The 26,433-nt window shown below is 39.3% G+C and overlaps 1 protein-coding gene across 1 annotated transcript in view; it reads left to right on the top strand.

Annotated features, from left to right (window-relative positions):
* LOC107227614 (dynein axonemal heavy chain 2) overlaps positions 1–26,433 on the top strand; it is a 732,784-nt gene that overhangs the window by 548,977 nt on the left and 157,374 nt on the right. The window contains exons 31-32 of the mRNA XM_046746102.1: positions 49–333; positions 3,482–3,672. Coding sequence (XP_046602058.1) covers positions 49–333; positions 3,482–3,672 — 476 coding nt within the window. The remainder of the gene's footprint in view (positions 1–48; positions 334–3,481; positions 3,673–26,433) is intronic.

Raw genomic sequence — 26,433 nt, 5'->3', positions numbered from 1 at the left:
CTGCAATTTTTGCAAGTTAATAATTCAGTATATCCCCTATAATTTCAGATTAAGAGCAGACTTTCAAAGGAGGCGATAAAAGCTGGTTACCTGCCAACGACTGAAGCTGTATATTTGTATCTGATTGAGAGAGTACGAGCCAATATGCATATTATCTTATGTATGAGCCCAATTGGCAGTGCATTCAGAAATAGATTACGGCAATACCCATCTCTGATCAATTGTACTACTATCGATTGGTTCCTTGAATGGCCCAGAGATGCATTACTTGAAGTTGCCAACAAATTTCTAAAAAACTTCAACCTCATCCGTACCATCACTGGCGAGGACAGAGTGGTAATAAGAAATATTTTATCAATTTTTTAAGCATATCTGACAATTAGCTGAAGTAACATATGTTGTTATACCTTCAAAGAGCGAGTCCTTTAATGTGTCGAGAATGGGTGGGGCTTGACTCGAGGCTTACTCCTTTAAACAAGTAGAGAGGCTACAGAATTTCTCAAAATCAGTAGCATTCTAATATGATCAAGTTTGTTGAGATGTATACAGTTCTATGAATTTTATGCGTAACTTCTCGACGACAAAGCTCTTTCCATTCTCAAAACATGAGGTGACACCCTGTATTCAGGTCTATCGTCGTCTAGCCGGTCCACCTTCAAACCTCACGATCTTAGATTTCGTTTCATTTTAGTATATTGATATACATCATAAAGACTTTCTATGATTGTTTTAAACGATGAAAGTCTAATATGTCTCTGGCTGCTGAAAAAAACAATGGTGTTATTATTACGGATATCCCGTTGATTCGTAAAGTTAATAATATGTATATATTCTACCTCACATGCTTGATTCCATGTTGGTCTTTCATGCATAAAGCCAAAAACCAGTGAATCTTTTTGTATGCTAGCAGGCTTAGAGTCTTAGACTCCTAATGACCGGTACAAACCTGAAGCATATTTCACGTTCAGGTGAAATTCAACGGTTCAATTGCGGGTTCGGAATATTTAATTTTCATATTTCATTTATTTTAATTGATATCCGAAATCGTCGTGAGGACGATTCAGGAAGCTTGCAACTGGCAGTATGATCAAGCTCCACGAAACGCCAAAATGATAGTCATTCAAAATCTATTGACCTACCTCAACACGGATCTTTTTGCGCCACCTCTTACGGGACGTTATGCGTTACAAGAATTGATAACAATCGATTCTAAATCAATTTTGCCTCCGGTGCTGTCTGACCGGCACCTGATGGAACATTTCAATGCAGAGTTCATCGATACATCGTAGTTTCGTTGCTTACGGAAATCTTCGGTGTTCCGGTGCTAATCAGGGTGAGGTCATTCCTGGTCACTAATTGAAGCGCTGATTTTCATAACAAGTAGCGTATGAGGAAGAAGCGGACAAAGGCTATGCCTCACCGGCCTCTAGCGCGATTTCCTTCCACCTTGGACTACATCACGGCAGCGATCTACGTTGGCTCCCCATCTGCAGCCGAGATATCCTTCGTTTGAAATTGGCGACACTCCACTACTCCGTAATTCTTTCGAATTCGTCACTGACTCCTTGTCGATACCGTTTCCAAGCAGCTTACAGCGGCAGATTTGAATTCGAGGTATGATAACAATAGACTCTTTTGTCGACGTGAACCCGATAAATCGCTTCGATAATAATTGCATGGTAGTTCGACCAATCACAAGTTCGACTTATCACAACCGGGCATAAAATAGAGCGCCCGAGTATCACCATCAGTCTGAGAATCATTAATACTCGGCGGACTTTCACCGAGCAAACACGCTGAATCTCGAGGATTTTACCAAACAATGAGAAGGAGGCGGCGACGAGGTCTCTTGGCCTGTCAGCCAGAAGAATAAAACACCACAATAAATAGATATAATAAATGCATTATCAACAGGGGTTTATTTCGTCAATAATGACTGGGAACCTATTCTTGGATGAGCGTTAAATTCCGTGACTACGGGTGTGAAAGTGGTTCACCAGAAATGAAATACGCCATGTATTGAATCTGAAACAAAGATTATTTGATTTTAAATACAACAATATCCTTCACCTTGTTTATTTCAATCAATTGTTTAAATCTCGAAAATTTTCTTTTTTTTTCGCTTAACGAGCAGCTTTCGACATTTGATGATTAGCGATTAATGACAAAAAAGACACAATGACATCAATTTCCTCCGTAGTGCATTTCGTGTCCGAAAGAATGCAATCATTTTTCCGACCCAATACAACAATATATCCAAAGATAATAAAATCAAAGTTTATGAGGTTTGAGGGTGAGTTAGATGGACGAGACCATATACGTCAGAGTATTCAAATCTGGTTTACATATCACCTCAATTTAACACCCAAAAAAATGCTCCATTATTTTTATAAAAGTCCATCCAGTTCACAGTCGTAGAGTTGAATTAAATGAAATTTTAATTAGATAAAGTAAGTATTTATACATTTGACGGAGTGCAAAAAATATCCAATTTCTTGGACAATGATTTGATTTTAGTCGTAGAATGTTTCGATTGAGTCGAATCAATGAAAAATTCACCACTACCAACAAAAAATTATAACTTCTCGTGATCGAATTTTTGAATCGTATCCTCAAAGTTCTTTTTGTGTTCGGCAGCCACATTCTCATCTGTTGAAGTTTGATCTAGGCTGCTCATAATTTCTTACACGATGAAACGTTGAAATTCTTGAGCAGGTTTGATCTTTAAATAATTTTCCAATGGATTTTGCTTCCATAAACAGCATAATTAATTCATATACATACTGACTTCGCCAGCGTAACTAAAAGTTGCTATAGATTACAAGAGCACGAATGTGGGGGGCATGGTAAAAATCTGACATCACAGGAAAGATTGACTAGCAACGCTTTAAAATGTTGTTTTTGAACAAAACACATTTCAACGGAATTTCAGCTTGAGTAATAAAGCTAATCTAAAATGAGTGTCATACGGCAATTTGAATTTCGGCTAGCTAATTACAAAATTCAACTTCTGGATGACCTCTACCCTCCCCACTTTTTTTACACGCTCGAAATGTGTGTACTTATAAGCATAGAAAAAAATCAATTCATTTTCTCTTATGCGTTATAAGAAGAAAAACATCCAAAGTTCGACTCTTTTTTCGTGCGGCCATCGCGCTAGGTAGATGTGCCCCTTTAAGCTAGTTGAACACCTCAATTGGGTTCAACTGTATATTCAATTCAAGGTATGTAATTTTGGTTACCACGAGTGAAATTTCTTTTAACACGAGAAGAAAATTTGAACTAAGGTATTCGAGTACTGGCAAATAGAACTTCACAGAGCTTGTATTCAATTAAATTTGTCCCCATTTACGATTAGAATTTAGTTCGCCTTGGATATTAATTTTTTTTTGGTTTTATGCGTGCGTGTGGAATTTAGCATTATTTTGATTGCCACAAAATAGCTGAATTCTTAAAATCTACGTTTTATGCATATTTCTAGGAACCTAGAAGGTCATCAACAGCTATACCAAGACCCCCTCTGCAAGAGAGATTACGAGACGGGATCGCATCAGCCTTCTCCTTGATCCACGATTCAGTATCTCAATTTTCCAAACGAATGTCACTTGAAATGAAACGCTATAACTACGTGACTTCTACAAATTTTCTGGAGCTAGTAGCAGGATACAAAGAGTAATTTGATTCTATTAAGTACTTTTCTAATTTCTAGAGTAGTATTTATGCAACGAATTATGGAACACATGATCCTGTTAAAAATTGCGTATTATAGCGGTATAGTACATTCTAGTTCGTCTGTGCCACACAAATGGACATATTAAATATTTTGTGATCTGATGAATACGTGAAGACGCTGCGACTTGAAAATCTCTGTGCTTATTTGCAATTCTGTATAGCCCTATTATGCAAATAACGAGTATATGATTAATCGAGCACTGGGCTCGATACAAATGTTTATTAATTGTGGATCTAGAGATCTTTTAAATATCAGTCACCGATGATGAAAACTTGTATAATTTTTTTCGAGTGATTATAATTTTGTATAATTGGTGATGAGTGTAAAATAGAAAAAATAATTTAAGAAAATGGAAGGTGAAACTATCGTTGAATTGTACTGCAAGAGCGCTTGCATAATTTTGGAATAGAAATAACAAAGTGATAGAGACTGCCAATTCAAAACCGAAGGTACAATTAGGCTCTGAATCATATTAGGGCATCTTCGCAACACTAAGGATTGTGCTATCTCGTGTGAATTCCGTTTAAATTAATTCAGGAGACAAACTCGAATCCCGTTCACGAAAAAAGTTGCACCTAGATTGAAAAGACAAGAACTTTCGCATTTTTGAAACAGCAATCGCTATAACTTAATCACTTTTGTCTTAGGATTCTGTCATTAACGGTCATTGCGATACAATTTAACGGTGTATCTCACCCGGCCAGTATTTTCTTATCTTCTGCTCTGTTCTTCTCTCTTAATACCATTAATGCAAAGTTGAAATCATTTGAAAAATGTGCCAATATTTGAAATACTGCGAATTATTTAAAAAATTATAGTACATCAATAATAAAAGATCATTCAGTAACATTTTTTATAGTTTTTGTGAATACAAGATGAACCAATATCGTGCAGGCATGCCTTTTACAAAACAGCGATGGGCTTCCGGGTTGACGTCGACTCCGTTCAATTAATACTTAATCAAAAAGAGAAAAAGTGGTCATTTTCAAATAATCAACTCATTCATTTGACTTAAATGGCCCAGGAGTCATTGAATACCATGTAAGATCATGCGTGAGCGCAGGCAATGATATTTCATAAAACTCTGAGCTCTGATGATTTGACTTCAACATCATGATCTCCTTTTCTGACATGCGTCTCTTTCAAGACATGAAAAAGTTGTCTATATAGTTATGGCATGATTTTTAGAACCTAGAAATTTTGAAATCTTGGTTGTAATAGGTATATACGGGCAGGTCTAAGTCAATCTACCTTACCACGCGAGCAGGCTTTGGTCGTGTTCCACGTGCAGCTAGTGTGTTACCGACAGAGGAGTCAAAATCTGGGCGTGTCGCACATGCTGTCTCTGTATTACTGATAGAGAAGTAAAATTTTGCTCATGAACAGCGGTATATATAATATAGAGGCATCTGATAATCAGATATTCGCTATTGGATGAAGGGCGAGAAGGGGGCGGCTTTTTACCGACGGTGAATGTTACCATGGATCTCCTACGGTAAATCATTCTTTGACTTCAGCAGCTACACCGGTTATCGATAGGGAGATCAATGTGTCCGCCACAGAATGGCAGAGCAAAATGAAGGACAAGATGGCAAATGCAGGACAGTGATTGCCTGGGGAAGACACCGTTTTGAAATGATAGTACGATACTTGGCATACATTCTTTTGCATGCAGTCGCAATTTAATCAAGTAAAATATCAGCTGGAGACTGCTAATGGATATGATAGCGCCATTGCAATGAAGGAGGCTCGGAATATTATCCATAAATTTTCCTTGAAATTACTTCATCTCAAGCATATTTTCATCTTGACGAAGTGTTACACTTGAGTAGATAAGGAACGAAGATGATCTACCGAAATTTTTACGTAGTACTATCAGTCATGATTGAATACAAGTATGCAACAGTAAGAATTTATTGTGGTGGACGGTGTGATTGATATATAATTCGCGAGCTTTTTCTACAAATCGTCTAGTTCTGTTTGTTTTCTTGCCGCAAACTCCTGTACCCCTCACCGTTGAAATTTGTGACACTTTCATCGAATGCGACGGATCTCACAACCAACAAAATAAACCTTGTTAGCCGCCGGCAAACTCTATTGACCAACAGCGGACCTGAAAGTTAGGGAGGCGTATAACATGTCAGGGATAAGACTCGTCATTACTAAATATTTTTCAAGAAGTTCGTGACCAGGAGGTTGATTGAAGATGAAAATAGTCGAAAATTCCGGTCAGGAAAAGAAGTTTAATGATTTGGAAAACGTAAACATAATAATCGTTTCCGACGTTTCGGCCGGGCCCTGCCGACCATCTTCAGGAATATTTCTATAATAATTAACAAAAAAGAATGTTTCAAAAAACAATTCTGCATTGAAAGCAGCAAGGTACGTTCATAAGAAAAGTTGTTTTTGTAAAAAACTAAGTGATAAATTAAACAATTGAACACATATTTGAGTGACAATTTGAGGTAAAGTGTAAAGAATTGTAGGTGGCGAAAGAGAGGAATAAAATACGTTTACAAAAGTGAGATTTAAGCGACTAGAGTAATTAATAAGTGTGTGGGAATTGAAATGAAAAAGAGATCAACTAAATTTGGACAGATTACTCACAAAATTTGACGACCAGTTCATGCTTAGGTGTTGCTAGTTCAGCATTTTGGACGGAAGTGAAGATTAGCGGAAATCGGTCCGTAAATCTATGGTAATGAAGTGTGATATTGATCTATGTTCGAATATCCTAGATTTCAAAACAGATGACCAATCAAAGCAAAGGCGCCAAAATTTGAACACTAGAGAATGTTTGAGTATAGATGGCTGAGATGTTGGATATCAGTACGTTTGTTGACAGAGTTACTTTTGTTCTTAAAGATATGGATCATTTCCTTAATAATACGTTTATACCAGTTCGGTTCTGTAGTTAGGGTTATAGAGTTGTTGAAGTCAAAATTATGTCCAAGACTTAAGGAGTGTTCTGCTAAAGCGCATCTATCAGTATCATGGCATTTAATATTAGAGCGATGGTCAGAAATTCTATTTTTTAGATGTTGTGACGTTTGTCCAATATAACTCTTACTACAGTCTAAACATGGTATTTTGTACACACAGTTAATTTTATCTAAATTAGGAGTTACAGATTTAAGATGAGAAAAAAGAGGAATTTTGGTAGTGTTTGAGATTCTAAAAGTAATTTCAATGCCCTCGTTATTCAAAATTTTTTTGATTTGGCTAGACAGATTTTTAATGTAGGGTATAGAGATGGAGTTTTTAAATTTGTCCTTAACATTAGTTTGATTGTTGGAGTCTAAATTCCAATCAATCGAGTTGTACATTTTATCCACTCTATATTTTTTGATATCATTAATGAATTTTAAAGGGTAGCCATTAGAAATGAGAGTTGTTTCGACAAGTTTTAGATTTTTTTTGAGAAATTGAGGGTTTGAAATTTTAAGGCAGCGATCGAATAAGGCTATGGCGACAGATTTTTTATGTTTTATAGGATGATTAGAATTAAAATGAATATATCTCCCAGACCAAGTTGGTTTGTGATGCCAATCTAAGATTATAGTATCATTATGATTCATCACCATAGTGTCAAGAAAACTGATTTTACCATCTTTTTCCAACTGAATTGTAAACTGTATACGTGGGTGAAAATTGTTAAATTTATTCAGAAGGAATTGTAGGTTTTCGTTTTTTACACAAGTTATAATGTCGTTTACGTAACGGTAGTAAAAGGGGAGACTGAAAGGAAGATGTGAAATAATTTTTTGTTCAAAATGTTCAAGTACTAAATTCGCTACTCCGTCGGCCGAAACGTCGGAAACGATTATTATGTTTACGTTTTCCAAATCATTAAACTTCTTTTCCTGACCGGAATTTTCGACTATTTTCATCTTACTAAATATTGTTCATGTATTCTGCTCGCGCTCAATGGGATTTCAACAATTTGAAATCGTACTACCACAAAGAATCATAAGCTTTCTAAAACACGACATGGATCAATTCATAGAAATACGTAAAACGATACTTCAGAATAATCTGTGCTTGAAATATTCTAAAGGCGAAATTAATAAATTTGAATTTTCGTGCAACAGATCTGCCAAGTTGTCAAAGGCATAAAATTAACCCCAGAATTACATGTTTTTCTTGGAAAATTTTAGCTATGAGTCAGTGTCGCTGATGGGTTAGAAATTTATTACAATCCACTTTTTGATGAATATTTCTCACTAATGAAATGAAAGTGGGCATATAGGAAGCCATATAGTCAAGCTTTCGTCAATATCCACACAGGAATAATAAACATTATTTCAGCCATGCAATATGGAAATAATCATGGATGATTAAAGTTTCATCGGCCGTGACAACAAACTTATACCCCAGGAACTTGGAGCTATCAACATAAACACATCGGGTCAGACACGTATCCACTTCTAACCACTCTACGTTTGTATAGACCTACCGTTCGAAACTACCAATGCTTGGCTAACACGCAATTGCCATGAAATACCGTGAAATTTTGAAATGAAACCTCACAGTGAGGTGCAGAATATTGTGCAACAGATTTTTAAATATGCATCTTATATATACATCAAAAGAAAAAATCTTCGACGGCGTAAGACAAGTGATGAACGTGAAAGATTTGCACATCCTTCCCCCACCATCGGAAAAACTGAAATACATGCAAGTGGCGAGTTGGCGCGATGATTGTCACGGATACATTCCAACAAAATGTAACTGTGCTTTTTGAAATTGCCAGCGGCTGAAAAAGTGGTATAGAAAGGAGTACAATTGGATCTTTCGATAAATCGTTCTACCTTTATAGTGAATTGAATGGTTACAAAGAAATAATAGCTGAAGACGTTACCAATTTACGGAAGGAATTCATACTTATATTTGGGCCACAGTACTGTTGCTGACTGAACAGTACTGTTGAAGATAGAATTCGAAGCTGATTGGCCGCATTCCGAATTTTCTCGTAAATCAGAATTTCCCCCCATGGCTCGTCAGCTCATCACAGAGACACGTTGGTGGTATACTGCCCATACTGCTTACACGAAATCAAAATGTTTGTCTAATTTTTCCTCGTATAAGTAATGCCTCTGCGAAATTATGAACGACATTGGTTTACAAAGAGTAACTTCAAACTATATGCTAATAGTTGATGTGGTTATGATGGAAAAGTTTTATCAGTAAAAATGAAAATTCTGCCGCAGCCAAAACACACGAAATGACAGCTGGCAGGTGAGTAATGGTTTATATCACTTAGATATTGTAAAAGTACTGGTGGTTATAATAATCTACATTGTTTCATTTAGGAAAATGGTACAATTTATAAATACAATGGAATTACGGCACAATACAGATTCAAAATGATTCCAATATTTAAACGTGTATCGTACATATGATACATGTTTTGCTGAGAAGAGGCAGTTTGAATTGTTCTGTTTTTCTTTTAGAATGTTCATAGTCGATTAAACTATGCAAAAGAATGCTACAACATTCGCAATATAGGTCTTCTGTGAATCGATAGATGTGTGAATCGGAGATTATTCTGGTGCTGTGCGATTTCAAAAGCCTGATTTTCGCGTTTAGTTGGCACCTTTTGAGTGGAAGTTTGATATTCCGATTCTGCTTTCTAGACTTGTCCAGTCTTACATCAGTGTATATAAGTAAAGACAAGAAGTTTCTGAGTCATTCCAGATGTAGCCTGTGTAAATGATTCGAGTATGAATTTAGGAGGTGCTTGTTTTGTTCTAGGAGTATAGCAAGGTTGATTCTTTTTCACACTTTCGTTTCGTCTATAAGCTTGAGAAATGTTTCTTTCATCTGTAATACCCAGTTGTACTGAACAGGGTTAGTATCTGTAGTATCTTTATATGTGTATATTTAGGTTTAGGAAAAGAAAGGGAGTGGAATAAATAGACACACGATGTGATAGCTTTCGTATCTTTATTTCAATGTCAACTCGTACCATAGACCGACGCCTCGTGGGCTACACATACACATACAATAATAAGCGTGGCGACCTCTGTCTCTACAATCTTATCTCAATAGCGATCTATCCTTATCCGGACTTCTACAGTATCATAAAGGATTAAGGAAATTTGCTCTCCTAGACCGATTCGGGCATATCTATTTTTTGGCATTTCTAGCACATTGATAGGCCAGTTAGTGCATGCTTAAAAAATTCTGTTCTAACCTTACCGCATACGTTTACTGAACATACATAAAGCTTGCTAGCCTTATGGGGCTTTCCGTGATCGACACTGGGCGCGATAAATTCATCGTTAAGTGGCGCTCTCTGCGCGGTTCCCAGCACGCGCAACTCAAGTCAGCAAGCAGTCGGTACATAGAGGCGACAAGAACTGATATTACTATTGCTCACAGCTTATACCCAGGTAGTGCAGAGTCGAATATTATTATGCCAATGGAATGACGAACAGGTACACACCGGAATTGCCATATAACCCAGTAAAGACTATACTAGATAGTACAAATTGATAAAATTATTGTAATTCTTGAACTGCTAAGGAGCTCCGTCGGTATATTACGCGCGTGGGTGTAAATATTTCGGATTTAGCGAAATCAATGATATTCGTGTGAAAACGTGAACGGCAATGCTATCATGATGGAGACAGTTCAAAATTATAGCTAGGTATGGATGGCGAATTTTGTTTCCTTCTTTGTAGTGAATTACCACTGGATAGGTGGCAGCCTGGTCCTTGTTCCAGTGAAACCCGGATGTTGCATTTTGAACAACAAAAAAATAATGTTCTGCAAAGTCGCGTAGGACAAGAATCTCACCCTCTTATAGGTTTTCGTTGCAAAATCTTGAGGGGAGATATGCTTTTTTTCGCAATATTTACCGCTTTTTTCGAATTTTCTAGTAAAGAAACTATGCAATGAATCAATTTAAAATTTGACATGTAGTTTTAGTGTTACTTCATGTATGCACAAAAAAATGTTCAATTGTATCCTCTTGAGAATGCGCCTCCTGCCCCCTCCTCGTTCACGACGCCGCACGAAACGCCGCAGTCACTGGTGTGCATGATTACTCTCATCTGAATGATCTGAAACAAAAAAATCAAATACCATTTAACACCATACACATGTAGCTATCGTTTGATAAATAGAAAAAAAAAATTAAGGATACGGCGATCTTTTGAACTCAAAATATCGATTTTGCTAAAAAAATGACCGATTTTTTGTAATAAAAAAAAACTTTTTAACCTATTGCTTTTCCAATTCATCAAATGATAGCTACATGTGTATAGAGTAAAATGGTATTTGATGTTTTTGTTTCAGATCATTGAGAAGAAAGTAATCATGCACACCATTGACTGCAGCGTTTCGCGCGGCGTCGTGAACGAGGAGGGGGTACGAGATGCATTCTCGAGAGGATACAATTGAACATTTCTTTGTGCTGTAACGTGGCGTTTCAGAGTCGCTCGTCACAAGAGCACACAACCGTTATTATTTCTAGTTTACGCGTCCTCAGCAGGGTACTCCAACCGAACTCGATACAAAATAGGCAATGACTACTTTTAACTAATTCTTTCTTTGTAAATTCTGTATTTCGCGCTTCGGCGCACGCTAATAAAGTACTTGGACGACAACGATCCCGACCACCGAGGGACCGATATCTACCGTTTCCAGCTCTCGACGACTCCGCCTACCGACGGTCTAATCAGACTATACTGGCTACCTTGGTGCACTTTTCTTGCTACTGGGGTAGCATCCACCCGAACCTTCCGTATCGCCTCGACTGCCGGTGAACAGGGGGATAAAAATCCTCCCGACGGCCGAGGGCACTGCCCCTCAAGGAGAAACCAGCCGCCCGCTCTATCGGATGCCGTAAGGATGGCGTGAAGGGCAGACCGTAGGTTGCCATCTTCTGACTTACCGGCCTGGTGCCGGACCGACCCCAAACCACTACGTCCAGATTGATAAAGCCATCGTTCCGAGGATCGACGCAGCCTTCCTGTCGGCAAGGACTAATTGTGTGGGTCGTGGTCCACGGCTTAGCCAACCGTCTGACTGCACGACCTTAAGTATAGGCAGCCAGCTACTGCCTGTACAAAAGCCGGTGGAAGTGAACAGTGAGGCGTCACTCTCCACTCGGTAATTCTGACCGAGAGGCACCCTGTGTATGCCTCTGTCAAAGAAGTCCCCGATGATAGCCAACCTGGACAGTAAGTTGAGACAGCTATTAAATCGTACGAGTTGGTGTCAATGATGAAATCACGAGCAGCACATTACGCCACATCTAGCGGTAATCTTCGAAAACGCATGACCACGCCGTAACCAATATTCGCCACAGGGGGATGGCCTATTTGCGGTGGGGGTCACCCAACCAATCAAAGGAAAGAAGAATCACCTCACGACAACTGCGAGATCGGCGAGCCGAACTCCGACCTCCTTCTATTCTACGCTTGACCTGCTGAGTGACAGCTACGAATTTCTGAATCCTTCCGGTATAAGCTCTCGATCCTTCTTCCTCTACCGCTACCGTTTCTATCTTACTATCGTTTTGCTCTACCGTTAGATTCTTCCTATAAATTCAAGTCCTTTCCATCCTTCCTGTTTTCCGTTGTTTAATATAATAAGTTTTATTTAAATTAAACTCAGTGTTGTGTGCCTGAGACCATCTAGTAAGGTAAGGCTTCTGCCTCAGTATTGTATCGTTACGAAGTTGCTCATAATTTCTATTCTTTCTTATGGTACTTATCGACTTCGTGTAAACCATGGTCCACGGATTCGAGTTGTAGTAAGCCGCCGTCTGACTGCATGATTTCAGTAATTAATTATTTTCGTGTCCGAGCGACCTCGTAACTGCCGAATAATTATTTCTTTTGTATTTATAACTTTTCCTGATTATTTGTGAATTTATATCAGTCTGCTTCTGTATTTTCTATCGTATTTTGAGCCCTATTGGCTTTACGTTTCATTTCATGATTATTTGTAATAGTAGTGTGCCTTATATTTTATTTCTGTTATTGCTTATTATAATTTTATTTATTTTTGTGCCAATTGTATCGTATATCGAGTTCCTTGGAGTATAACCGAGCGTAGAATCAGCGTCTAAATATTACCGCACCTTTTTCCTATTGCTATTGGCAATTTTATATTATTTATGCCTGTTATTCTTTTCTCTGTATCTTGTTAAGTTGAGTTCTGCGTATTATTCTTGATTCTTTTGCACTGCGGTGTATTTAGTGTATTTCTTTATTTTGTGAAGTCTCCGACTTTCTCACTCTCTCATAATTTTGTATTTCGTAATCTCTCAAAAGTTATGTTTAGGAATTCATTGTTTAATTCCTCAGATCCGTAATCATTATAAATTATTGATTCTATCGTTTATGAATAATTTTACCGAAAGTTATCTAGTCGATCGTTTACGCTACCGATTTTGTAAATTGTTAATGAATGTCAATCTCTCGTACTGGTTATAATCTATGGTAAATTCGTCGTATTATCTACCGAGCTATCGTTACCTTGTTTTCTACCGATTGCAGTAGAGTTCTCTCGTTTCTAATTGACAGAATAATAATTTTCGTAGCGTCATTTGCAACTTGGGTAAGATTCCGTCGCCCAGTGACGTGTAGTTTAAGTAAATTCTTGCATTATATCGCTTCTCTCGACCTACGTTCATTTTTCTCTATTAACTACCGTCTCTCGTTTCAAAGCTACCGTTTAATTCTATTTTACCGAGATCTTTGTGAACAACGATTGCTCATTTTATTAACTACCGCTGTCGATACCATTTCATTTGCCTTTCTCAACCATGTAACCTTGCCGACAATATATGATCGATTGACCTATTCATTTTTCCTCACTTGAGTTTATTCTTTATTTCATTATTTTCTTTAATTCTGTAATTATTGTTAGCTGCCTCGAATACCACCACTCTACCAGTTCGTGTGAGTACCTGAGCCTAGCCAGCCATACAACGGGTTCTCTATTTATTTTTCATACGGTTTCGTGTTATTTTTATTGATTCGTATTGTTGTTTGAAAATCGACGCTAACGCATCTGGCGCCCAACATAATTGATCTTGTTATAGTTTAATATTCTGAATAAGTGTAGAATCGCACCAAAGTATCAACGGTAAGTCCTCATCCGAGGGTAACAGAATTTAGTGTTACAGTGCATACATGAAATAACAATAAAACTACATGTCAAATTTTAAATTGATTCATTGCATAGTTTCTTCACTAGAAAATTCGAAAAAAGCAGTAAATTTTGCGAAAAAAAGTAAATCCCCCCTTAAATGTTTTGACTGACGCTTTGCTACAAAAGAATGTGATAGTAAGGATGTTGTCTGAAGACAAAATTCGTCAGCAAATTCGATGGGATTCTTGATTTCCGTTTCAAGCATTGTTCTAGGCTTTACTACCCATTGCTTGTATAAAATGGTTTTCATGTCACGTTTGTCCAGTGAGTTGAGCAGAATACCGTTCAAGCGCTGAGATCCTGAGCACGTATTACATTCTTCACAGTAAAAGTCTGAGTCAGGTTCCGGACATATCAAAGTTGCCAAACAATCCTCGTAATGGGCTAATAGATGACAGAAGGACGCAAATATGGAAAATTCCACTCCCAGCTGTGGATTCTGTTCAATGAAGTTGATACAATTCCTTTAGATTGCATATAATAAGTCTTTTTGGTATCTTTCTCCTTGATTGTCTCGCATGGAAACAGTCTTTCATGCCCGGCATATTTACATTGACTTCGTCAGATTCGTAAAAGACCTTCACAGCATCTGCTGTTGCAGGATGCAGCCTTTTTCCTGAAATAATGTTAACAGTGAATTAGAAGTCACCATGCACATTGTCAAAATTTGACAATAAGGGCTTATCAAAGATCTTACTAAGCTTTGCATTCAATGAAGACATGATGTGTTGTTCTTTTACAAGCTTCCTCGCAATTCGGACCATAGGGAGGTTCTGAGTTTGCGGGAAATTGTCACATTGGCCTAACTAACTGGATGCAGCAGTGTCAGAATTTCTATTTTTTTTTTTTATTTCGTGACAGTGTTGGATCGTTCAATTTTATTTTCATCGCAGAAATCATCTTCCGGAAGCTGGTAGCGTATTCGGTAACTTATGGATCTGCAAGAGAATTCTCACCCACTTCTAAGACTCTTTTCATACTGGCAGACACCGTATCGACCTGATTTTTTGTCCATTTAGTCAATTTAACTTTTTTTTTGGAATTGGTGATTGCTGCAGACAACGAAATGCTTGATTCATCGTTAGAAGCTCATTATCAAGATCAGGGGCAGTTTAGTTATTGCAGATAATTCAGATAATTGCGGAGTGGCCAAAGTATCATATTCTAAAAGATAGTTTCTGACAGTATTCGAATATCAAAACCCCGATGTTATGAAATTTCGAACTCGAATGAATGAATTATTTCAATTTCAAATGTGTACCTTCATCATTATTTTCGCATTTGCCTTCGATTGGTTTGTACGTCAAACACTGTTGTCTGTAACTGTTGCACAAGTACTCGCTACAACTGAGCAACGAGATTTTCGCCAGAATGTGATCCAAGGGATGTCGTAAGCCTCACGTGATTTTATGACCTTTCTTTCCGAAAGGATTGCAGCACCGATCGAAGTGCTTCGTGCCTGGAGGTACCATTTTCGTCACCTAAGAATGCAATTCGGAATAGTGAGGATCAGAGAATTGTTACGTTTGCCTGTAGATATCATTCATACCCATCATCATCATCACCATCATCATCATGTCATGAGATCTGTCTGCACAGACTATAAATTCGTAGAAATTAACAAAACCAACCCAATCCGCTCAGTCTGATGACTAGAGGAATTCCACCTGATCACGAAATAACACGTGAAATATGATGTATTTTCTGATTAAAGACTGGATCGTACTGAAAACATCAACTGAGGTTGTAAATAGCACGTGAAACAATTGATGAAAGATGGCGCTCGAGTGGGCAGTAGTGCCATGCGTAGGGTAAGCAAATAGTTTGATGCACCGCGAATTTTGAACCGAATTTTCGCCACTGTGTGAATATTTGTTAATATATTTTCTGAACCACTGCCACTGCTCACTATGAAATTTTTACACAACCATTCGCATTGATGAAGGCACGCTGTATATGTATGTATAAATGGTAGCCCACTCTATTAAGGCACTTTTCAGTTACGAATAATTTGCGTTCATTTTGTATTGAAACTACATTGAAATGGGATATGGTAAATCCAAAAAGAATACTCTCAAGAAGTTTACAAAAAAAGCCAAAATTTTTGTGAAGCAACTTTTTTCATATATCGTCCAGATTTCAAGCTACGGAGGCGCGACAAATTAAAACATTGTCGAAATTAATTTATTGGATGACGTGTTGTGAAGAAATCATGTGGCAAATAAATCTGGAAAAAATTAAATTTTATTCTTTCAATATGCACTTTGACTGTGTAAAAGGGCAATCAGATTAAAATGGGTCAGGGAAATAGACTGTTCGATTTGATGTGGAATACGCCATGTATTTCGTCTGCTAAAATTCATAATTCAGTTTCATTCCTTGTAAGTTTCAAGTAATATAGCATACATGTATAAAGCTAATTTCTTAATGTCTTCGGATTTGAACTATTTAACGCCTCAATGGAATAGTTGTCTTTTTTGAACTCATTTAGTATATCTAATTTTTTTCTTAGCTCATTGTATTCTACGCAATGTGTTAATTTATGCAGGATGTCGTCAGGCTCAGTACGCTAATAGCAGAAAACATCACCGGTAAAAATACGCTGTTCATTCTTTCCTATTACGTGGATGGCGTAAATGTCAAGAAGCCGTACTTAGGCTATTATCCTTTTATATCATACGGGAATCGTAAGATTAAGTATGCCGACAAATTAGTATCGTTCAACAGTATATATGTATATAATGCTAGGGAGGAAGACTGTTCACTGGCGGCCTGAGCAGGTCTTTCTGCAAGTTCGCTGTACTTTCGTAGGTCTGTTTCCCCTTTTTATCGTAAGTTTAATCAAATCTAAATTATCCCATATTTCTTGAGTTCCGATATGTGCAAAGAATGTGCCTCTCACCTGCTTTGCTCAGTTATTCTTAGCATCACAGCAATTGTTTTTAGCTAGTAATTTTTTCGGGGGAAACTCATTTTTTAATGTCTGTTGATGAGTCGGGCATCCGCTTGTTAAAATTCAAAGTTTAGCTGAATACTTCAGATTTTATATTTAGTATTCGTATTTTAATACGAACAGCATGGCCTGGAGAATTATTCGGTAAGCGGAGTAGGCTTTCGTGATAAGCAGTCTGAATTGATTCGAGTTTCTCCAGGTATCTTATATTCCACATAGGAGCTACGTACAACGCTACGGAGGAAACTAGTGAGCCAAATAATTTTACACATACTTCCCATTTAACTGTATCTATTCTGTTTATTGTAGAAATTATAGCTCTTTTCCCGTCGGTCTTAAACTCTTATCCGGCTTTTTCAAAAATTCTCGACTGTGTAAATTTTACGCATTAATAGGTACAGTTGAAAGTGATGGCTATTTTTTTTTTTTTTTTTGTTAAATAAGACGGCACCATAATATTTCTGTTTTGCGAAAATTTGTTTACAAATTATTGATTTTGAAATATTCTTCCAGGCCTAGGATTTTTCCAATATTTATTGTCGTTTGGGAAATAAATTCCATATCATCAGCAAATGCTCAGAGCATGATTTCTCTTACGCGGTTCAAGAAGACTCCTCTAATATCCCTTAGCGTAATAAATTTTGTTATGTCGCAAAAAAGGGCAAGGAATAACAGGCTTAAAGTATCACCCTGCAATACATTTTGCGCGTTTTTGCATGGTTTAAAGATACACCGGCTACTCTTCACGAGAATTTTGGCCTTTTTGTATAGTTCTATTGAAATATTCATAATTTTGAAAGAGAAACCAAATCTCTGTAATTTTGACCAAAGTTTGTCATGTGATACGGAATAGAAGGCCCGCCTCAGATCAACAAAGAGCACATATAATTTAGCGGCCATATTTTTTAATTGATTCCATATTAATACGTATAGAGTAAAGGTATTATCACATGTGCTCCGGTCTTCTTTGAAGCCAGCCTGCCACACCGAAAGCAGTTTATTTTTCTTCACCCAATTATATACTCTTGCGCAAATGATTGTAACGGGTTTTGAGCCAGTCCAAAATGTAGAATAATAAACAGCGGATGAAAGATGGGGTTCAAAAGAGAAGCGCTAGTTTTGGCACGCAAAACTTGATGAGTGTATTCTGATGAAGAAAAGGGCTAAAATCTAGAAGACAAAAGTAGGATTTCCCCGTGGTGATTGGTCACGCCTCGACGGATAGCATTTCTTATTCTGATTTATTTTAATTGTTAGAAATTCAATTTTTACGGGAGGTTCCTCTTGGCTTAAGTCAAAAGTGTCCAATATCTCGCATCTGTATCAAGATACTTTAAATTTACACTTTCAACTGAATAAGCAGATACATGCACACTACACTGGCCCTTACTAGGAATTGAATTGAATTTTCATTTAATTACCCCCTGAAACAGGTTCAAAAGTGTTAAATTGCAGCAGTCGAACTATCGAGAGAGGGCGCCCGTAAGCGAATTTCTGTAAATCAAGTGAACATAACATTTTTTCAGATGAGGGTGGCAATTTCTTCAAAATCCTGTTCGCAGGTAAAAACTTTTTTTTGCATCATCATGATGATGAATTAAGTTCTCTTCGCCGATTTGTTATGATAGATTAACAAATGAATCATCATTTTATCATTTTACTATATGCAATAGGGAGTGAAATCACTGTAAATTTCAAGATGCTGACAAGTTGACAAATCTGAAGAGACGATCGATATCTATGCTCGAAAGTAATATTGAGATCAAGACTTATCTTCGATAACGAGAAATGTGCTGGGTAGTATAACAAGACCAGTTCTGGATAGAAACACCTTCTTTACCGACCAAGCCGACCAATCCGCCTATACGTGCATCCCAGACGCAAACCCTTGAAGGTTACCCGCACTCTCGTTTGATAAAATGTGCTCTGCTGACCGCTTGTCGGTAAGAAAATCTCCCAAATGACTATGATCATCAGTAAAAAATCCTCCAAATGACCATGATTGTCGGTAAAAAATCCTCCAAATGACCATGATCATCGGTAAAAAATGCCTGAAATTGCCGTGGTGTTACCCCTTGTGGGATAAATTGTGCTCTTTGTCGGTGAAGAAAATCATGCTCATCGAGCGGGATCGATAACCGCATTACCGAGCGCGGTCCGTGAATCCTCAGGCGTTCGAGCGGACCCCGTGGATCCTCGAACGCTCGACCGAGAATCCTGGCATGTGTCAGGTTTTGAGAGTTTCCAGAAGGTTCGAGAAGATTCTCACGGCCTTGAACGAATCTAGACTGACAAACAATTAGTCCGACGTGTTTCGACTCGACGGTGAGCGGCATGCGGTCAAAGGATTTCGGTGCGACGTTAGATTCTGAAAGACCCACTCTGGCCTTGAACGAATTTGAGACAAACAATTCTCGGAATCGTCCGACGAAAACAATACTCGGAATCGTCCGAAGAGTTTCGACTTAACGGTGAGTGGCCTACGGACAACGGTTTGCAGTGCGACGTTAAATTCTAGAAGGTTCTGAAATAAACTCTCAACTAGCAGGACAGAGGTTCTGAATTAACGGTTGATATTGACGATGCAAAATATTTTATTGAAGAAAACAACTTAACATTACAGTTTTACATGAAATTCATAATGCTGATATATGAGTGTAATTACATGTTTCTTACTTAACGGTATCGTACCCATGCTTTACGCAATGAGAATTAATAACTGTTCGAGTAGATACCGATTGTCTTTTGTGTTTGAGTAAAAAATTTCGCAGTAACAATACGTTTTGAGCTGCACAGTTTGGACGTAATATAGCGTGATGCGTACAATTTGAATTCGTATACATTTTATTCAATTTCTCCAACGACGGCGAACCCAAATCCATCACATCAACGACTTCAACTTTTTCACCCACAATTTTCTGCAACCAACTTTTCTTCTCCAAACCTTTTACGTAAACTGTTGGAGCATTACGCAGCGACATACATTCGATGGTAAAGTCAAGCTTCTCAAAAGGTAAATCACCACCTTCCCAGGATAGTCCATTATAATTTCCTGACAGCCATAAATTTTCGCTTCTGAATGGAACAAGTAAATAATTCCAATCGTACGGAGGTTCGAAGAGAAAAATTGACGGGTTGGTATGTTCGTCGAGTGACACAACTGCCAACTCTTTTGGTGTAAAACAGGGACCCGGTCTTCTAAATCCTTGTACGTCGACTATGAACCCCACTGTGAAAAATACTGAATCGATTGTCACAATGTTCAAGGTTTTTATACCAATTTCCTCACCCCACCACTCAGCGGGTTATATTCAATTATACGATCATGTAAAATCAAGCAGTAGGCAGATGTACCAACGGAAATGTTATTTTTAGCCTCGAATTCGATGAGGATATCTACCGGTCCAGATTTCAGAGCCTCGTTTTGTTTCGAACAGTTGATAAAAATCAAAGGTTTGTACTGTAGAAATTCGCTCGTCGTCAACGGAGGCTCGGGTTCTATGCCATAACAGGTGGCTTGAAAGTTTGCGTATATCGCGTATAGTAATGCAAAGCGATTGTGACTCATGTCCAAGTTCAGGTTACCGTACGGATAATACTCGGAATTCAAGAAGAGCTTGACGTCAGTAATGTTACAGTGATCAAGATGACTGGCATTTTTGCCGGCTTTGCTTTTTCGATTCGTTTGAAAACCGAGCATGACAAATCACGGTTTTTCCAAATGGGTGGACGTTTTCACAGTCCAAACGTGTTTTGTGGTTGCCGGTGGCAAAGGATATTCGTACAACTCCAAACTGCGTAAGCTTATGGAGACTGGTGTATCTTTCTCAATGAAATTCAACAGTGCGATTTTTCGTTGATCCGAGAGCTTCACATAGGGTACTAACCATTCCACGTGATCGATCACGATTCCAAAGTCTTCGTCTTGATTTTGAACGATGGCATTGATATCACTTTTTGATCTTGTAAGAATCAGCTCGTGTTTCGCGTTAACGACGATCTTGCGATGGTCTTCAGCGAAGCCCAATATCATGCTCAAGGGAATAACTACGTCAAAGTTGCCATCGGCATCGGTTAATTTTTTCGTTTCCTGAACGTTGAGCCATCCAGCATTTTCCATAAGCCAACTTTGACCAGGGTTGAGCGAGGCGAAACCTTTCAGCAGGCTGGTCAGACCACAGTTTTTACATTTATCAATCTCTACGGCGTCAAGTTCGTACCGTACATTTTCGAACAAATGGCAGATGGCGTTATTGACTAAAGTTGTGATCGCTGCTGCAGTGCCGTTCGATTTGAGAAATTTTTCAGAGATATGCAGCGAACTCTTGCTCGGTAATATGCATAAATCCTGATGCTGAACGGTGATTCGAATCTCATTGCTGTTGTTGAAAGTTGACGATGCGTACAGTTTGTGTGCGTTTATTTCTTGGTGGGCGATTGATTCGTCAAAGATGACAGGTGTTTGAATGCTCAAGATTTCCTCCTCCATGGTACGTAGCATACAACGAAACAGCAGAATCGCAGTTTTATTCGTCGGAAATTCCTTTTCCAAAAAGTGTCAGCCTTAGACCTAGAGCTATCAGGAACTCCACGTTTCGACGTGTTAGCGGTTCGGAAATCGATCGATGACTGACTTGATCGGAACATGCTGATTGATTATTAATATAACTCTTTCTGGACAATCTGTTCTATACAATACCCATCTTCTATTGCGATTTGATGTGCAGTCTCACAGTTATAACTTCTCCGCGAAAATTAACCAGATCTCCGTCTTGATCGACTAACCGAAGCTGTACGTGATCTATGGTCTTGACGGTGATCGGAAGGTAAATGACGTGCGATGGCACTTCCACGATCTTATATCCCGGTGGAACGATAGGGAAAAATTCGTGAATGGTATGCACTTTATGTCCATTGACGTAGGCGCCCGTTGTAATGCTGCATTTGACTCGCAACGGGTTGACCTTGAGAATAGTTACAGGCATATCCGAATGATAAGTTTGGTTAGCTGCCAATACGCGCCGTGTAAGTCCGAGAAGCTGACCAATAGAATCGTCAGGTTCCAAATTGACGATATGGTTACCATTTGATTTCGCTGCATAACGTATTATTGTTAGGCTTTATGCTAATTTCAATGTTGGTATTTTTTAACGCGTCTTGAACATACTTTTGAATATCCTCAATCTTGTAGCTGCCAGTGGATATAGTGACTACCTTATCGGCTACGTATATTTTATTATGACCGACATCAACGTTGGGAATGGAATTGAAGGTTAACAGTTCAACGAAACCGAAAACATAATTTTTTTCTTCAGAGCAAGTTCGATCAGAGGAAAATATTGCGCTTCGAGAATCGAAGACGTTCCCGATATCGTTAATGTAAACGAATCATCCATGACTGCAAGTGCTCGACTGACGTTATTAAATTACGTGTCATGTTTATATAGCTCATCGCTGAGAAATTTCAGACACAAGTATCCGTAATCGAATGTACCGTAATCCTGATATCTGTCGTCGTTGTACTTAACGCTACCAACACCGAGATATTCCACGAGGTCTAACGGAGGTTGAGGATGACCGAAACTGTCGAAGTAAACTACATCGCTGCCGCGTTTCTTATATGCAACCCAGTGTGTCCCAGGACCATCTTTATCGTCGAGATTGACTACAGCTGTCTCTTTTTTACGCAGTCAGGTTTTGGGCATTTTGTTGCGCATAACGACACCTCGGAAGTATGGAATTTTCATGATTTTTGCATACTTCATCCCAGATGGTCGACGCTTGGCGTGGTATCTTGACATTTAGTTTTTTGAAAGATGAAGACCGAAACCCATTTTATAAGGTTTGAGATGGAGACCTTTACCTAAGGCGATAGCTTCCATCGTTTTGTTATGCCGTTTTCTCTCCTCCAATTCTCGTTTAGCTGCGCTTCCATCGTTTACAGCCTTTGCTGTACCCGCAGCACCTCCCGCTAACGCACCCGTAGCGCTGAGACCGGCAAAAATAGGTATGAGAAAAGGTACAGATCCGCCAACTTTTAAGGGTACCGGTAGAACGCGCGGTGATGGCACATTATGTCTACCACCTTCTTTTTTCACAGCTTCTCGAGCACCTTTGAGTGCAGACTTGATGCTCGTTTTCGCGTCGTAGCTCCGAATAATAGACTGTTTTGCCGCTCGTATGATTTTGTTCAAGGAGACGTTCTTTGGTTTTCGACGTCCCATGCCTAACTTTGTTTTCACCTTCATCGTGTTAGCTACAGCCCAAGCGGCTGCCTTCTTACCCAAATTTGCATCCTGTGCGAGAACCCGTTTCCAGGCTTTTTCGGCGAATATTTTATCTGCAACGCTTCTAGCTTCAAGGTTCTCACGATTTTTCGAATACGCTATATCGTGTTCCTTACACGCTGCATTGAGAGGATCGATACCGGGATCGCCTCTCGCGAGTCTTTTCGTCAACTTCGTACCAGGACCGCACTATTGGTAACCGTGAACATGCAACTCGATCGGAAGTTTGTTGATAATGCTATTTACCAAACCTTTCCCACTTGATCACTGTTTTGACGATCGCTTACGATCACGTGTGTGCACAATCACGTCCGCTCTGCGACTGGGAGAAAGTTGTTATAAACGATGCATTCATAGAAAATCCAGCCAGTCACGTTCCAGATGAGGTTCGAGACACAATCGACCAAGCTGCCCGTGATGAATTTTGACAAATTTACGCAGCAGAGTATCAAACGGAAAAAACGTCATGGCGAATTGTTGCCGAGTAGTGTACGTGCGGTATTCTGCGGACCATCTAACTGTGGTAAAACCAACGCATTCTTTGCGCTTATAACGCATCCGAACGGTTTGAGGTTTGAAAACCTGTACGCTTACTCAAAATCTCTCAATCGACCGAAATACAAGTTTCTGAGTCAAGTGCTTGAAAATGTCGACGGTGTTGAGTATTACCCCTTTGACGAGCATGAGCACGTCATTACACCGAACGGGACGCAACCTAACCCGATCATCATATTCGATGACGTAGCGTGCGAGAAGCAAGATAAAATCCGCGCGTACTTTTGTATGGGTAGACATCACGATGTAGACTGTTTCTATCTTTGTCAGACGTACGCTCGAATCCCTAAGCATCTCGTGCGTGATAACACCAACTTGCTGGTCTTATTCAAACAAGACAAGATGAATCTGAGAAATGTGTACAACGATCATATAAACACCGATATGTCGTACGTAGAGTTTGAATACTTGTGTGCGGCATGCTGGAACGGTGACAAATATTGGTTCGTAGTGATCGACAAGGAAAGAGAGCTCGGTAATGGTCGGTACGGGAGGGGATTTGACTATTTTATAAACATGACAAAAGAATAAAGTACACGATCTTCGAAGACGACAAAACAGTAGCTTTCCAGAACTAGTTGTGTCAACATACAGGAAATTCGTGAGGAAAAAGAACTCTTGCATCGTATCGCTCAAGCGAGTAATGCGATTCGTCGTAAGCACATAATCCTCGAGATGGAAGAAGAGTCGCTGCAGGAAACAATGAAGGATGTTTTCAAATCTGTGGTTACCCCGCTGCAGGAATTAGTCAATGTTTCTCGAAGCACGAAACTTTTCAAGGAAGAGGTGAAGGAAGAACTCAAAACTGAAACGAAGGATGAACCGAAGAACGAAATGGAAGCAGAAGATTCTTTTGCAACTGCAGAGGAAGAGGATCAAACTGTTACGGAATTGTTGGTGAGATAAGAAAATGAATATCTTGGGATGCTCAATGATAAACAAAGACAGCATGAGTTGGATACCGTGTACGGGGTACGGAGTCTTCCTACTGCCGGGCTGATGGTTGGTGACTCACCGTTAAGCTTCGAGCCCGATAACGTTCGAATAGGCGGCACGCTCTATCCGAAAACTCAGGGACTGCTGGAGCTGCTGTTAAAAAAAATGCCCAACAGCGCTCACGATACCCGCAACGACAAGGAGAATTACAGAAATATCCTTCTCGCAACAAATGCTCACAGAAAGTACTATAGCGCCACCGAGCCTATCCGAAACGCTCAGAGCGTCAAATTCAAGCATTCAATTGCTGAGTTGCTCAATATTTCTACGTCAGGCAAAGGCCTATCACCATCGTCACAGATGTCGAAGCGTACGTGCAAAGGTGTTCTGCTACCTCAGGCTTGGGTCACTCGACAAGGTGTTAAAACAGATTATATTTTCTGGGACGACGCTAACGAGCTGGTGAAACGTCTTCGTTTGCTTATGGCATCTCAGGCGGCCGGGAATACAAGTCACAACAATGAAATCATGTTGATTTTGGAAGAATCACGGGAAGCCGGAATCATTTATTAGCCAATTCTCGTCGAATCTGCAATCATTTACGAGATGAGCGTCGACGTGTTTGGACGTCAGCTGAATAAAAACATAGCTGCGAGCACTCGCGGTCCTCCGGGTGTCGGGTTTCAAATAACAGCCGACGGGCATTACGATATACGGAACAAGAGACTGTGCAATGTCACAGATCCCGCAGAGCCGAACAATGCTGTAACTTTGAAAACCTTGAGACGGAAATTCATTCTGCTGCAAAAACAAATCGACAACCTTGATCAAATGATTAAATCTTTGGAGCTTACCACGGAGAAAGCCTTGGATACCTTCTACACAGACTTCAAAACAGGCAGAGACTTGCCGATTCGAAACGCAGAAATCATTATCAAATTGGACACCAGACTAAGAGCATTGGAAGATGAACGAGGAAAAGCAAGCACTGGCGACGGAACTCCATAAGCCTGCACGCCGGAATTACCCGCGTCGACGTCTAGACGTGCGCGGCATCGACGAGACCTGGCAGGCGGATCTTGTTCATATGGCGTCATACGCTGGACAAAACAAAGGCTACACGTACATGCTCACCGTCATTGATAATTTTTCACAGTATGAGTGGGCTATACCGATAAAGAGCAAGTCTAGAGATGATGTTACGAAGGCAATGGAATCTGTGCTTGTCCAAGGACGTGTACCGACAAATTTACACGTCGTCAGAGGAACGGAATTTTACAACTCGAAATTTGAATCGCTTATGACACGTTACGGAATCAAACTTTACTCCACGTACAGTAATTCGAAGGCTTCGATCTGTGAAGGTCTCAATCGGACGCTGAAAGGTAAAATGTGGACACGGTTCAGCATGCAAGGAAGCTACAAGTGGCTCGATATCTTATCTGATTTTGTTTCGGCTCACAACAACACCAAACACCCAACCGTAAGAATGAAACCGTCGGATATCACCGTTTCAAACGAAAGGCTGTTATTACGTCAGGCGTACGGAGGGCTTCGAGCGATACCTACCATATCGGCAAAATTAAAATCCGGCGACAAAATTCGAATCAGCAAATTCAAAAATGTCTTCGAGAAAGGTTACATTTCCAATTGGACGACTGAAATATTCACGATAAGTCGAGTGGAAAATACTCATCCTGTGACGTACAAGCTCAAAGACTACCGAGATTAACCCATCGCTGGTGGTTTCTACGAACAAGAGCTCCTCAAGGTTAAACATCCGGATATCTATCTGGTGG

Source organism: Neodiprion lecontei, chromosome 7 (assembly GCF_021901455.1).
Source record: "Neodiprion lecontei isolate iyNeoLeco1 chromosome 7, iyNeoLeco1.1, whole genome shotgun sequence".
Taxonomy (NCBI): Eukaryota; Metazoa; Arthropoda; class Insecta; order Hymenoptera; family Diprionidae; genus Neodiprion; species Neodiprion lecontei.
The sequence above is the reverse complement of the archived record's forward strand: the minus strand, read 5'-3'. Positions and strand labels throughout refer to the sequence as shown.